General features: G+C 40.0%; 1 protein-coding gene across 1 annotated transcript; it reads left to right on the top strand.

Moving 5' to 3' along the window:
- The first annotated feature begins 10,588 nt into the window (after nt 1-10,588).
- Nucleotides 10,589-15,426, top strand: sftpbb (surfactant protein Bb). The gene is made up of 11 exons (XM_032514944.1): nt 10,589-10,750; nt 12,198-12,247; nt 12,452-12,526; nt 12,824-12,946; nt 13,062-13,190; nt 13,298-13,378; nt 13,475-13,658; nt 13,766-13,908; nt 14,043-14,123; nt 14,412-14,522; nt 14,919-15,426. The coding sequence occupies exons 1-11, from the start codon at nt 10,699-10,701 to the stop codon at nt 14,955-14,957; spliced, it is 1,068 nt and encodes a 355-aa protein (XP_032370835.1). The 5' UTR covers nt 10,589-10,698; the 3' UTR covers nt 14,958-15,426.
- Nucleotides 15,427-15,432: the final 6 nt, after the last annotated feature.

The raw sequence follows: 15,432 nt of genomic DNA, 5'->3' as shown, positions 1-15,432 counted from the left end.
AGGTTAGTAACAAGCATTTCTGGGACATGGATGCACACAAAATGGAAAGATAGGAAGATAGAGGAAAGAGGAGCTCAGTGTGTCAAAGGAAGTCCCCCAGCAGTCTAAAACTATTACAGCATAACTAGGAGAGACAGGGTAAAGAGAGGAGCCTGGTCGGGCTAGAACTCTCCCCAACCGGATCAGGCTGTACATCCCTGCCTCCCTCTAGTTTTATTATATTATTGATTATATGATAGATAAATCTGACAACTATGACGAGAAGCAGGTGGGCCGGGTTAGGCGGACGCAGCGACTCCTCACTCCCTAACATTATTCAATTCAATTCAAATTTAGAGGTGCTCAGTGCATCATGGGAAGTCTAGGCCTATAGTGGCGTAACTAACGGATGGTTCAGGACTTTCCTGAGCCAGCCCTAACTATGAGCTTTATCAAAGAGGAAAGTCTTAAGCCTACTCTTAAATGTGGAGACGGTGTCTGCCTCCTGAACCCAAACTGGAACCTGGTTCCACAGGAGAGGACCCTGATAGCTGAACACTCTGGCTCCCGTTCTACTTTTAGAGACTCTAGGAACCAAAAGTAACCCTGCATTCTGGGAGCGCAGTGCTCTAGGGGTGTAGTAAGGTACTATGAGCTCTTTAAGATAAGATGGTGCCTGACCAGGAAGAGCTTTGTAGGTGAGAAGAAGGATTACGAAGCTGTTAACAAAAGGCCAAACCACGTCAACAACAACAAAACAGGAGAACTTCTTGAATCTGATAGTGATGGAACACAAAGTAGGAAGAGAGAAACGCTAAAAGCATTTCTTATTGTGACTACATAATTAAAAACCTGTTTAGGATTTTTTTTTTTTTGCATCACAACATTAACAATGGCCTTTTGTCTTCAGTGCGTGTTTATTTGTTCTACACTGCAGACATAGGAATTATTTGTGTCGTGTTTCCTCATATACTTGTCTGCTCAAAAGTTCCGGGAGACTGTCCTCCCCGGTAAAACACTCCCATAAGCATTTGTTTAAATAGCAGTTATGACTCATATTCACGCTTATATATAAGTGGTGGCACTCACTAAAAGCATTCCATTCATTTCCTCCACAGGAGGAAAGCAGGAAGTAAGGTGACAAAGTTGGTTAAGTTAGTAGAAATGAATAAGAAGTACCGTGACCAGTTTTTGTTTTTAATGCGATAAACAGTGAGGTTTCGGTGAGGTGTTGGGAGTGTCTGCGTTTTCATTACTCATGCATCTGGTGGCAGTAGCTCAGTCCATAGGGAGTTGGGTTGGGAACCGGAGGGTCACTGGTTCAAATCCCCGTATGGACCCAAAAAGTTGGGAGCGTGGATTGGTGGCTGGAGAGATGCCAGTTCACCTCCTGGGCACTGCCAGGTGCCCTTGAGCAAGGCACCGTACCCCCCCGACCGCTCAGGGCGCTGGTTCAGCTGGCAGCCCACTCACTCTGACATCTCTCCATGTATAGTGCATGTATAGGTCCTGAGCATGTGTGTGTATTTCAGGCCTGTGTGTGAGTACTAACAAAAAGTGTGTACACAGAGTGCAGTACAGTAATTTCCCCATTGGGGACTAATAAACAAATTATCTTATCTTATCATCTGTAAAAATGCTACACTGTCTTGTGAATTGATCTCCAAAATTAACTCAAAGATTTATTTTTCATAAATAATTATTGGAATGTGTTTTCTCAGGCAAAACATATTCAATATTTTGTATTATTGCAACACCCTAGTGGTTTCTAACGATAACAAATCACAAAAGTATTTCTTGTTGTATTTGTTTTTTGGCATAAGGAAATAAAAAGCCGTATCAATTAGCAAGATGAAGCCTTATTTCACAATCTCCTCCAAAGCAAACATCATGCAGAACTATTATTGGAATATGTCCTTGCCCTCCAGTCTTGCATTGTCTCTTTCAGTCAGGTTTGAGCTGACGGTCCTAAAGGTTAATTACCACAGACTAGACAATTCAATTCTTGTCAGTTCAAATAACTATCTTAATGATACTGCAAAAACTATTACAGAAGCAAACAGATGTCCTTATTGTAACATGAACCAACCTGCACTGGAGAGGCTCTTCCAAGTAGAGTGTCATCTATACCTTCACAAACAGAGAGGCAGATTGTTCAATATGGTGATGATCAGTGTTGGGCGTAATGCGTTACAAAAGGAACGCAGTTACAGTAATGTATTGCTTTTTGCTGCAACGCAGTAATATAACGCCTTACTAATTAAATTTCGGCAATATTATAGGCCTACTCGTTACAATCTCAGTAACGCGAGTTACAACGCATTTGAACGCAACATTTAATGGCGTTTTGTTTTTTTAAGAATTCACCAACACCGCGAAACATTCTTCACAGGAAGAAAAAAAAAAGTCTTGATATTATTTCCAGTTGCTGTATTCCATGGTTGAGGTGACTGCAGAGACAGATACACTGGCGAGATGGATATTATTTTCAGGAGTTGTGCCTGAAGGATTACAGTAGCATACATTGCTAGCTTGGGTTCGGCTTTTAGTTGTTTAAAACTAAACACCCTATACCAAGATTCAAGCTATTAACTGGATTCAATTCAGTCAGTAGTATGGAATGATGTTTTAAGAAGCACTAACGTGCATAGTAACATTACTGTTTAATGTCTTAATAGCAGGTAAGAAGAATGGACTGTGCTATATTATGATGGTCCAACACATGGACATAATTCCACCTGCATCTTCCTGTCTGATTCAGGAAACAAGCAAGTCGTTTTTTTTTAAATAATTAATTTTTTAATAAATAATGATTTTATTTCTTTATTTATATTTCTTATATTTCTAATATCTGAGCAACTGTAACACAGAGTTTCCCTTCGGGGATCAATAAAGTATTTCTGATTCTGATTCTGATTCTGTTAATGAACGTTGTGTTTGACTGACGCAGGGCTCAACTTCTCCCCACACCCATATCGGCCTAACGTTACACGCTATTTTACACACAGCAAAATAATAGAGGCCCCCTGTGGAGGCATGTCCACATGTACACGGGTATTTCCGTAATCGTAACTTTTTCTGTGCGGTGTTTTATTCAGTCTATGGTGGTGTGGAGTTTTGTCCACACACAAAAGACACAACCGGAGAGTTTTAAAACCTACAGCCATTGTAGAGAATTTGGAAAATTGTATTTCTGTATTCGTGGGAACAGGGAAACCAAAGTTAGAGACGCTGCCATTATAACCCTCATTTTCCATGGCAGTTGTTGTTTACATTGCTTTTGTCTGAGCTGTGAGCTCTGTACACTCGGAAAGATCCTCTATACTAAAGATAGCACATTTCAAGCCTAGATGTATTATAATTATTTCAGGCAGCACCAATGGTATTAACGAGATTACACACTTCCTGTCACCTAAAGGGGCATGACCTCGCTTTAACGTATATTGAATGTTGTGTGGATAGATAAAAAGTTATATTTAAATAATTATTTAATTATACATACTATGGACCTTGTTTTTTACTCTTGGTCTAAATCTTGACTCTGTTTGTTTTGAGGAGCTGCAAATCACTGACCATGACTGCGTTTTGTTCAACCTGTCTTTTAATTTAGATTTAAACATGTAAGATTTTCTTGGATTTTAAATCGCTTCTCAGCTGAGAAGTTTTCTGCAGCTTTTTACCAAAGTGCAGTGCTGTCTTCTCATATTAATATTAATTGTCTGTTCCACTCATTCGACACATTGCTCATCAGTTTTGGATAACGTGGCGCCAAGTAAAATGCGACATGTTTCCTCCATCAGCTCATCCCCATGGCTAAATGACGTAATTTGCTGTTTCTGGCGTACATGTTGGAGGGCGGAACAACACTGGAAATCCTCCAAGCTTCATGTTCACCAGCTGTATTACAAAGACTTATTGACTGATGTGATAGGAAAATTACATTCTAATAATGATCTTCTGTTTTTGCCTCTTTTTATGTTGATCGTCACATGCTTGAATGAAAAGGGAAGCTTGAAATCTTTTGCGTGACTTTTGTTAACCGTAAACTATCTCTCCCTGTACGTTCTTTTGCTCCTTGGCAGTTGAAATTGGGATTCATAACCTGGTTGTAACACCAGCAGAGGGGAAGAAGCAAAGTGGCACCAGACTGTCTCCTGTGTTTAGATTTAGGTCAGATATGCTGAGTCATGTTAACCCTTGTATTGTCCTTTGTGTCCCAGGGACTTGTTTAGTTTATGTGACCTTTTGTACACACACAGAAAAAAAAGACAATTGTAGGGCAAAAACTGTAAAAAAAAAAAAAAAAAAAAAAGAACAATACAATACCGCATTCTGTTTCCAGACTGCTGCGGCACGTGTTCTGACGGAACCGGGAAAAAGAGATCACGTTTCTCCTGTTTTAGCTTCTCGGCATTGGCTTCCTGTAAAATTTAGAATGAATTTAAAATCTTCTTCTCACCTAAAAAGCTCTTCAGGTCGGGCTCCATCTATCTTAAAGAGCTTATAGTACCTTACAACCCTAGGAAAAACTCGCTCCCAGAAGCAGGGTTACTGGTGGTTCCTAGAGTCTCTAAAAGTAAACGGAGCCAGAGCGTTCACTATCAGGCTCCTCTACTGTGGAACCAGGTTTCCAGTTTGGGTCCGGGGGCAGACACCGTCTCCACATTTAAGAGTAGGCTTAAGACTTTCCTTTTTGATAAAGCTTATAGTTAGGGCATAGAATCGAATTTGTTTAGGAGTAGTAGTTAGTCACATAGTTTTCACATTTCTATCATATAATATAACTAAAGGGAGACTTGGCATACAGCCCGATCCGGGTTTGGGGGGGGTTCTGGCCCGACCGGGCTGGAGCTCTCTTTTACCTTGTCTCTCTTGGTTTTGTTGTAAAAATAGTTTTGACAGCTGGGGACTTATTTTGATACACTAGTTCGGGCATAGAATCAATATTGTTAGGGAGTAGTATTAGTCACATAGTTTTTAGATTTATCTATCATATTATCAAGAATATAATAGAACTAAAGGGAGACTTGGCATACAGCCCGATCCGGTTGGGGGGAGTTCTGGCCCGACCGGGCTGGAGCTCTCTTTACCCTCGTCTCTCTTGGTTTTGTTGTAATATTTTTTGAACAGCTGGGGGCTTATTTTTGATACACTGAGCTCCTCTTCTCCTCTATCTTTCCACTTTTCATTTATGTGCATCCATGTCCCAAAATGCTTGTTACACCCCAGCTCTGGGGAGTCATTCCCCGTAGTCCTTATGTCTTTTTCCCCAGTATGTTCCCTCGGATCAGAGAGGCTCCGAAATCAAGGTTGCAGCTATCGCCATGGTCCCGCTACACGTTCGTGATGCCATGTCACTGCTACACTGCGGTCCCCTGCTACCCCTGCTACCCCTGCAACGTAATGTACGTCATGCTACGTCCTGTACCCCTCTGTGCCTTTAAGCCGCACAGCTTTGCTATGCCTGAACATACAAAGAAAAACCACAAACTACAATTTTTCTATTTTTTTTATTGCCACTTTTCTTCAACCCCAACCGGGTCAGAACCCCCTACCAAAAGGGCCCTGGGTCTGCCCAGGTTTTGCCAAAAAGGAATTTTTCCCGCCACGCGCGCTGTTGTTTGCTCTGGGGAAAACTATAAAACTTTGGGTCCTTTATAAATTCGGGTGGGGTTTATCTGTAAAGGTCTTGAGAAAACTCTTGTTTTTACTATAAAAAAAATTTGAATTAAATTGAATAAACCCCCCAAAGGGCACCAGCTCTCGTCGACCGTCACTCAGCCCCCGGGTTTAGGGGCGAGCAGGTTTTGCCCACGTGCCCAACCCCCCATATGGCCGCCAGTTTGCCAATTTTTGTGGGCGGGCTCTGCCCGGGGCCCCGTCGAATCCCACAGTCTGATAAAATAAAATAAAATAGATAGAATGATAGATAGATAGATAGATGAGATAGAGAATAGATAATAGATAGATAGATAGACAGACGTAGTAGATAGATAGATAGAACAACCTGCTTCAATTCCCCGTGAAAAAACGGGTCGAACAGGGAACTATGTTGTGATCTTCCGGGCCGTATTTGTTGGCCCCGGTTCAGATAGCCCCTGGGGTTGCGAGGCCCTTTTACTAAACCATTTCCAATCACTTTAGCAAACGGGGGAGGTGAAAAAAGGAAGCACAAAAGGAGGAGAAATAAAGGGGAAGAAATGAAAAGAAAAAAAGAGATGTTTTGGTCAGCTAAAATATTCATGATGGACAAACCCCCAATGACTTTTGACTTTTGCATTGGGTGGTATTGGGTAGTGGAGAGTAGAGGGGAAAGACAGAGTGGGGGGGGGGGGGGGGGCTGCAGACTTTTCTAAAAGTTTTTTCAAAAAAATTTTGCTCTCTCTCCTACATTTTTCCCCTTTTATACATCATTGTTTGTCAAAATGTAAAAAATTTGTGCGGCGCAGACAATAATATGGAGCCACCCTTTCTTTTTTTTTTCGATCATCCCAAAAACCCGATGAAACAAAAAAAAAAAAACATCTAGCTGGAGTAGGGTTCACGATTTTCTTCCCCAAACAAAATTTGCTTCTCTCCCCAGTTTCATTTTCCTACAAATTAGGTCAAAATTAGGAATCGGGCCGGTCGCAGCCATTAACTATGGATTTCAGGGACGTAATTTTAGCTTTTTATACAACTCCCAATAAAAAAAAAATGAAAAGAAATTCTGTTTTTTAAAAGGGAATTCCCCAAGAAACAAGGGAAAAAGGGTGTTAGGGGCAGCTCATGATATCATGAGGAAAAAATGAAAAAGGACTGACGTAACTATTTCAGGCTCAACACCAACATTTTTTTCTAGAAGAAGACTGGGGGGGAGGGGGAAAGAGGAAGGAAGGACAAGAATGTTATCTGCAAAAAGTCACCTAACATATGAACATGGACCAAAACCCCAAACCCTTGTAAAAAAAACGCTTTGTATTAAAAACCCCCCCAGAGTCAAAAAACCCCAAATAAAACTATGAAAAGACTTTTTTGCTTTTCTACATTTTCCCAAATAAAAACTATAGTGTTAGGGGAAAAAACCCCACTTTACCATTACTGTAAAAATATGTTGGCTCTATAACGCTGAAAGTACGTTTATAAAGGAGTCTGGTGGTTTTACACAGCAATCAAGTGTTTCGGCAAACGAAAGGTTTTCAATGGTTTCAAAAAATGTTACCCAAAAAGGGTTAAAACCCAACATTTTTATTATTTTTTTTTAAGTTTTGCATTCGATCCAAGTAGTAGGCACCTGTAAAATTTTCAGAATTTTTAGTTCTTTTCTTCTTGTTTTTTTTGGGGCCCCCACAATGGGTTGAGGGCGACGGGTTAAACAATTGCGGACCTTTTTTTTGCCTCTTTTTTATAAAATAGAATTTTTACTGGAAAAAAAAAAAACAGGTTTGGAAATCATTGCCCTGTTGCCAAGATAATGCACGCTCCTTCCAGTTGGTAACCTAATGCCCCGTTTTTTTGCCAACGGAAAAAAAAAAAAAAGAAAAGGGAAAAAAGGCCCAAACTAAAAAGAGGGGGGTATAAAGACTGATAGCCATGGGGGAAAAAAACCCATGCGCTCTGTGCGGTAAGACAGGGGATGACGAACGGTTAACACCTTTGGCCATAAAATCACAAACAGTTTTTTTTTTGACTTGAAAAAATTTATTTTAAAGCTTCTGGTTTTTTATTTTGAAAATATTTTAAAAAAACAAGTTACAATATTTTTCTACGTATCTTTTTATTACAAAAAAACTTAAGGAAATGAAAAAAAAAAAATTAAACAATAAAAAATAAAAAAGAGAGTCCTAAACCCACCCAAAATAACCACCCCGGGCTCACGGACATGGGTCCGTAAAATAAAATTCCAAAGGTTGCCAAAGTTTTTCAAATCTTTTAATTTGTCTTTAAGGGGTGAACCCGACCCTTTTAAGGGGGAGTGTGTCCTCTTCCGTAGCCATATTTCAGTGTTTTCCCTCTTTTTTTTTTTTCCAAAATAAAGGGAAAATTTTTTTTGCAGTGGAATATAGCAAAAAAAACGGTGTTGTCCAGCGTCAGTCTCTTCTTTATTTAAAGATTTTAAAGGATCTGGGATAAAACTGAATATTTAAAAACCTTTCATGAAACTAAAGATTTACACTAAACTTAAGTAAATTTCAGAAATACAAATGACCTTTGATCATAGTACAGTAAAAATTAATTTTTCAAAGTTTTAATCAAATAAAATTCAAAAGGGACTTTTTTTTTACCAATTCAATTTTTTCAGAAAAGATAGTACCATATTTCAACTTAGCATGGGTCCCTAATATCTGATGACGCATTGGGGTCATTTTTGATTTATTACAGTAAATACAGTACATACTGGACCTTTAAGCCTCATATTTAAAAAACAAAAAACAAAAAAACATTTAATTGTTTCTCTTCTGCCTGCTTTGCTTAGTTCCAATATATTGTCAACTTTGTCTTTTAGAATAATTGATTTATTATATTTTTATTTAACCTTTATTTAACCAGGAAGTCCCTTGAGATTGAAATCTCTATTCCGAGGAAGACCTGGCCATGACATCACACCAGTTACAATTTAAATAGAAATACAGCATAGTCCAAATCCCACATAGAGGAAAAGAACAGGTCACATTTGGCAGTTACATTTTTTAATTACATGGTATTTTAACATGGCTTTAAAATCATTTAATGGGACTAGATGATTTAAGTTTTGCAAGTTATTCCAAGACCATAGAGCAAAGTAAGAGAAGGCTTTTTTCCCCAGCTCAGTAAAACCCCTTGGAACTGGGTAAGAGAGCCACCTGGTGGAAGGGAGATGAAAACGGCTGGTATTCTGCTTGAGGAGATTACATAAATATGCCGGCAGTTTACCCAACATGGCCTTGTACAGAAAAATATAGAAATGAAATTGTCTACGTAGACTTAGTGACGGCCAGCCTACCAGTTCACACAGCGTACAATGATGAGTACGGGAATAAGAGTTAGTTAAAAAGCGCAGAGCACTATGGTACCCAGAATCTAAAAGGTGGAGAGCAGTAGAGGCAGCATGCATGTAAACAACATTACCATAGTCCAAAACACTTAAAAAGGTAGCATGCACAAGTGTTTTTCAGGCTGACATGTTAAAACAAGTTTTATTTCTCAGATAAAACCCCAGCCTTAGTTTCAGCTTTATTACAAACTTTTCATGAACTTTGAAAGAAAGTTTGTTGTCCAGCCAAAAAACCTAATGAAAGAATGAAATGCAAGTTCTGCAAGTTCTGCCTCAATGAAACGGTTCTTCTGAAGCACGACTGCCTGTATCACCGAGGAGCAGACCGGCCTTGCATCCACACGGACTGCTTGTGCACGTCTGGAACATTTGGTGCATTGAAATCTAACCTTCTTAATAAAGAGTATAAATTATCAAACAATCATTATGAGATTACACAGGACTGTCCCAAGGGAAGAGAACTCTTTCTTGTGTGAATTGTTGACACAAAATAAAGAATATATATATATATAGCATTTGCTGCAACATGTAAATGTTAGAAAAATCCAACTCTTTGGCCTAATTGGGTCATTCATGGGTCACCTATGGGTCTGAGCCGTTCTCAGTTGTTTGTTTAAAGCATTTATTTGTTAAACATGTTAAATAAAAAAGCTTTGAATCCAGACATTGTGTATATGATTATTTACATGTGCAAGTTATTTGTCCTGATATATAAGTTACCTTAACAGTTGAGTGCGCAATTTTAAGTTAGTTATTCATACTGTATACTGTATATCATTTCAACAGGAAATAAACAGGTATTATGTAGATGTTCAAATTACCCTAACATTGCAAAATTAAAAGTTTCTACTATTGAAGTTAAGATAGGAAAGGTTTTAAACTTACAGTTGTGCTCATAAAATGACTGTCGTCTTGTGGCCCTCACCAAAATGTGAGAGACTTGTTCTCCAATATATCAAGGACTACCCCCCCTCCCCGATCTGGACACTTACACTTTCCCGGGGTTTTACGTTTCACATTTGAAGTGACCATTTTTTTTGCCTGCGTTAGTGTTTTTTTTCTTTGATACTTGAGACGTTTTGCTTGGAATCAAAGACGCAAAAAGAATCCCATAACAAGGTCCAAGTCCAGACCATAGAAATGAAACGAGATTCATTGTATTTCTACTCCAGGCTCCAAACTAACAGCAACATTCCATTGTTTGTACTGAATACAAAATTTGAATACAAATATGACTGATTAAGTACATCCGTTGTAAAAGCTTTATAATAAGATAATACTGTTTTTGTTCTGAACTGCAGGCTTCTCTAAAAACCAAACCGCACATCTTTCTATAGTAATAAAAAACTAACGAAAGGTTAAAAATTTATTGGCAAAACTTTTCAAGTATGAGGCAGCTCCAAGAAAAGTGCACTTAGTTGTTTACACGCCCACAAAAACAGTTCCTTTTCTTCTTTCAAAAATACGTGCGGATCTCGATGGAGAATTTGAAACGAGACCCCCCACATCGGAAAGGGGGCCAAATTTTTCTAAATTTTTATGTTATCAACAGGATAAACCCGGCCGAAGCAATGGGCGGTATGCCCCTGAACGTATTTTTCCAAACTGCCGTTAAAACCCACGAAGAAGAACAGCCGCAACACGGATGTTATTATAGGCAAAAAAAAATCATCTGCGCTTCATATCGTTTTGTGCTTCTTCACATCATGTCAACATCTGGCTTTATCCTGGTGGTCCTCGCGGTGTCTCTGGGGCCCGGTAGATAACTGGCAACGACTTTAATGTCCGCGTCACTGTCCATTGTCAAAAATCAGTTATCATCGTGGGATTTATCACCACGAATCAAACATGTTAGACGCTATATATATATATATATACACTCACCGGCCACTTTATTAGGTACCCCATGCTAGTAACGGGTTGGACCCCCTTTTGCCTTCAGAACTGCCTCAATTCTTCGTGGCATAGATTCAACAAGGTGCTGGAAGCATTCCTCAGGGAGTTTGGTCCATATTGACATGATGGCATCACACAGTTGCCGCAGATTTGTAGACTGCACATCCATGATGCGAATCTCCCGTTCCACCACATCCCAAAGATGCTCTATTGGATTGAGATCTGGTGACTGTGGAGGCCATTTGAGTACAGCGAACTCTTTGTCATGTTCAAGAAACCAGTCTGTGATGATTCCAGCTTTATGACATGGCGTATTATCCTGCTGGAAAGTAGCCATCAGAAGTTGGGTACATTATGGTCATAAAGGGATGGACATGGTCAGCAAACATACTCAGGTAGGCTGTGGCGTTGCAACGATGCTCAATTGGTACCAAGGGGCCCAAAGAGTGCCAAGAAAATAATTCCCCACACCATGACACCACCACCACCAGCCTGAACCGTTGATACAAGGCAGGATGGATCCATGCTTTCATGTTGTAGACGCCAAATTCTGACCCTACCATCCGACTGTCGCAGCAGAAATCGAGACTCATCAGACCAGGCAACGTTTTTTCCAATCTTCTATTGTCCAATTTCGATGAGCTTGTGCAAATTGTAGTCTCAGTTTCCTGTTCTTAGCTGAAAGGAGTGGCACCCAATGTGTCTTCTGCTGCTGTAGCCCATCTGCCTCAAAGTTCGACGTACTGTGCGTTCAGAGATGCTCTTCTGCCCACTTGGTTTGTAACGGATGGTTATTTGAGTCACTGTTGCCCTTCTATCAGCTCGAACCAGTCTGGCCATTCTCCTCTGACCTCTGGCATCAACAAGGCATTTCCGCCCACAGAACTGCCGCTCACTGGATTTTTTTTTTTCGGACCATTCTCTGTAAACCCTAGAGATGGTTTGCGTGAAAATCCCAGTAGATTAGCAGTTTCTGAAATACTCAGACCCCCTTCTGGCACCAACAACCATGCCACGTTCAAAGTCACTCAAATCACCTTTCTTCCCCATACTGATGCTCGGTTTGAACTGCAGGAGATTCTCTTGACCATGTCTACATGCCTAAATGCACTGAGTTGCCGCCATGTGATTGGCTGCTTAGAAATTAAGTGTTAACGAGCAGTTGGACAGGTGTACCTAATAAAGTGGCCGGTGAGTGTATATATATATATATATATATATATATATATATATATATAGTATCTTTTTCCAAGCGTCCTTTGTCTCTATTTCTCTCCCCACCACTGTCTTTTCTCTTTCTATTTAAAAGGAGACTCCAGGTTCATCGCCCCGTTGTCAGTCATCAAACAGAAATATCTGGTAAATCTGCATTTGAATAATCCTAAAGTCTATTTTGCACGTATGTGTGTGTTTAAAATAGTCAATGCGTTTATTAATTAAATGTGATGTGATTGCCATATACAGTCACTGGGCTTTAGTAACAAACTGAATCTGAAACGAATCTGGCTGACATGATTGTTTTCAGGTCTAATAAATAATCTCACTGTGGCTTCTCTTTATTAGACATTGGATATGTGTTCAGAGTGCAGTCAGGTCATCCAGCTGTCTGCCAACATGATTTCCAGCAGAGATACCAAGGTGAGGATGTTTCACTTTACTGACCACATGTAAAGGGTTTGGTACAATAGGAACCTGGCAGACACACCCAGCAGCTGGGATCCCAGCAATGTCTTTAAAAGCTAAACCTTAAAATGGACATTCATAATGAGGTACTTGCGCATTGTGATCAGATTCAATTAGAGAAAGTCCAATGTCCTAATGTCCGGGCGTTGAAATGTGATTTTCAAAGCTTCACATTCTCGCTTTTGTACTATGCAGAGTACCCAGTATTATTGTCACAACGTAGACAATGCACTGACTGCTGGGCTTTTGCAGGAGACCGTATATGAAACCTTGCATGCTCTGTGCCAAAGCCTCCCACGAGAGCAGGCATCAGAGTGTGATTCCCAGGTGAAGATGCATTTGCCAAAAGTCCTGCAGCAGACACCAGGTCACCTGGTGAGTTTACGCACCTAGTTAGGCTTCTTTAAAAGATACAGTACATAAGGGGAAATAATTAACACTATGGACATCAATGATCACCTTTTAATGCAAGATAATGTTGTTGATGTAGAAACCAGGAGACACCTGTATGGCTTTTGGACTTTGTGTTGCCCGCAAGGATGAACTGCTGAAACTTCCCCACCAAGCCACCAATAAAGATGTATCCAGTTCTGCACTCAGCACAGCCACCGGGACCCATGTTAGTGTGAGAAAGCAGAAGTGACTGTTACGTGAAAGTTGAAATGAAACTTGTGCTTTTTATTTCCATCTTATATACGGCTATCTTATCAGCTATCATCTCTTTAGGGGCAGTTCAACCCAGCCTGCACCCTGTGTTTGTTTATTATCAAGAAACTTGAAACACTGTTGCCCAAGAATATGACTGAGGTAACTTTTTCCCCCCCATCACTTTTTGTATAACATCAGGCACATATCCCGTACTATACATCACATCACATACATATCTTCTTTGTTGTCCTGCAGGATGCTTTGAGGAAGATCATGGGAGAAGTCTGTAATCTCGTACCAGAAAGCTATAAGGACCGATGTGATGATTTTGTCGACAAATATGGCGTTCAGATAATCGAATTCCTCTTATCGTCAGCTGCACCTCACACAATATGTACTCTTTTGCACGTCTGTTTGTTCAAGGAGCAGCCTGTTGCAGGTTAGTCACATGTTTATAATTAAAAACATTAGGCTATTGTTTGCTTATCAGTTAGACCAGAAACTCACACTTTCACCACCAAATTTAACGCTCCACTGATTTTCTAGAGTTGTTCCTCCCCTCGGCTTGTGAGTCATGCCGCGCGCTGGCTGTGCTGAGCCGACTTCACCTAGGTCTCAACTCTACCGAAACTCAGACTTCCTCTTTCCTCGAGTCTGTGTGTGTCCACCACCCCAATGCCATCCCCAAGGTCTGAACCTCAGCTCCCACAAACACTAAATATGCCTCAGTAACACCTTCACAAATCAGTACAACTATAGAATATATGGCAGTGAAGTGATTCTTTGTCACTTGGCATGGAAGTAACTCTTGTGCTCTTTTCAGTGTGAGGCTTTCACTAAACTCTATGGCTCCCGACTGCAAAAGGTTTTGGGAAACCAGATGGACGTTCCGCATGCTTGTGAGGTAAGAATGAGCTCTTTTACAATGACCTGTCTTACCGGAGGGACAAAGACGACATGTTTATATTTGCAAGTCTTCACGCAGTATTACAGATCCACATGAGGATTTGTCCGCAGTAAATGGTGTCAGTACACAAAAAAACTGTATAAACATTACGTTGAGTTACTAATATAATTTAAAATAGTATGATGAGCCTTAGAAAACGCAACACCAATCATAAAGTGTAACCACTTGAACTATTCTTTGGTCTGGTTCATTTTTTCAAGATCTCTTGTCCCGTCTGTCCTGCAGAGAGCTGATCTGTGCGTGGCCTCCAAGAAGTTGGAGCCGCTGGGAAAGAGTCGCTGTACTTGGGGGCCAAGCTACTGGTGCAAAGACATTCAAACTGCTCAGAAATGTGGTGTAAGTACTGTATCTAGCTTCTTTTCGTAGAGATCTTAACCAATTAATTCAGGATTGTTTTCAATGTTCTGTTCCGTGATGGTGAATTAGTAAGTAATACTGCATTTATACTACCGGGGGGTCTGCATTGAGAGTCCAGATGCTCTCTCTGCAGCACGGATGATGGGAATGAGGTCCAGCCAAAAGAGACAGTTAAAATTTACATACATTTCATCTTTCAGATAGGTTGAAAAATTTGAAATTGGTTGAAAATGCACGGAAAATCTATTTTCTTTTCTTGAAAGGACAGACTTGAGTCCCTCCCCCCCCCATGCTGACTACTTGAAACACTGTCTGAAATTTGATTTTGTGAATAATTCAATTTGTTTCACATCCTATATCTATTTGCATCCGCAGAACCAGGCCTTCTGTGAGAAGTACATGTGGAAGGAGTGAACCAAACTGCCGCCCTGTGTGCACACAAAGAGCTACTTTCTTTTCACAAATGTATTGCACTGATGAACTTTTATAAATGTATTGCACTTAATTTTAATTTTATTTTTGGGGTTAATTATCCATCTCATATCAATAAGCCATAAATATTCATCATGAAATGTTCTGCTTGATGTGTCACAATACTGAGGCTGGGATTTAGTCTGAAACATGGGTTTCTGCTGTGATTAAAAGTTTTGTGAAGTTATTCTGTAGATTGCTATGTATGAATGTAGAAATTGCAACAACAAAAAAGTTAATTATATAGAACATGCTCTTGGTATGTATTCAAGACTGACTACTCAAAAAAGCTGCTTCATCTGTTGTCTTGTTGCAGTTCTGTGATACCTGGTGCAGATATCCACATACACACGACAAATTCTCCTAAAACTCAATTACAATCAAATGGTTTGTCATTAAAATTCAACATACACACACG

The sequence above is a fragment of the Etheostoma spectabile genome, chromosome 5, assembly GCF_008692095.1.
Source record: "Etheostoma spectabile isolate EspeVRDwgs_2016 chromosome 5, UIUC_Espe_1.0, whole genome shotgun sequence".
NCBI lineage: Eukaryota > Metazoa > Chordata > Actinopteri > Perciformes > Percidae > Etheostoma > Etheostoma spectabile.
This window is presented reverse-complemented; position numbering and strand designations above follow the sequence as displayed.

What these genes read in the sequence shown, in the direction of transcription:
- sftpbb (XM_032514944.1), top strand. Translation starts at nt 10,699, where the DNA reads ATGTCAACATCTGGCTTTATCCTGGTGGTCCTCGCGGTGTCTCTGGGG. An exon ending in TCATCAAACAGAAATATCTG is followed by an intron (nt 12,248 to 12,451) that starts GTAAATCTGCAT and finishes TCTCTTTATTAG; the next exon opens with ACATTGGATATGTGTTCAGA. An exon ending in AAACTGCTCAGAAATGTGGT is followed by an intron (nt 14,523 to 14,918) that starts GTAAGTACTGTA and finishes TTGCATCCGCAG; the next exon opens with AACCAGGCCTTCTGTGAGAA.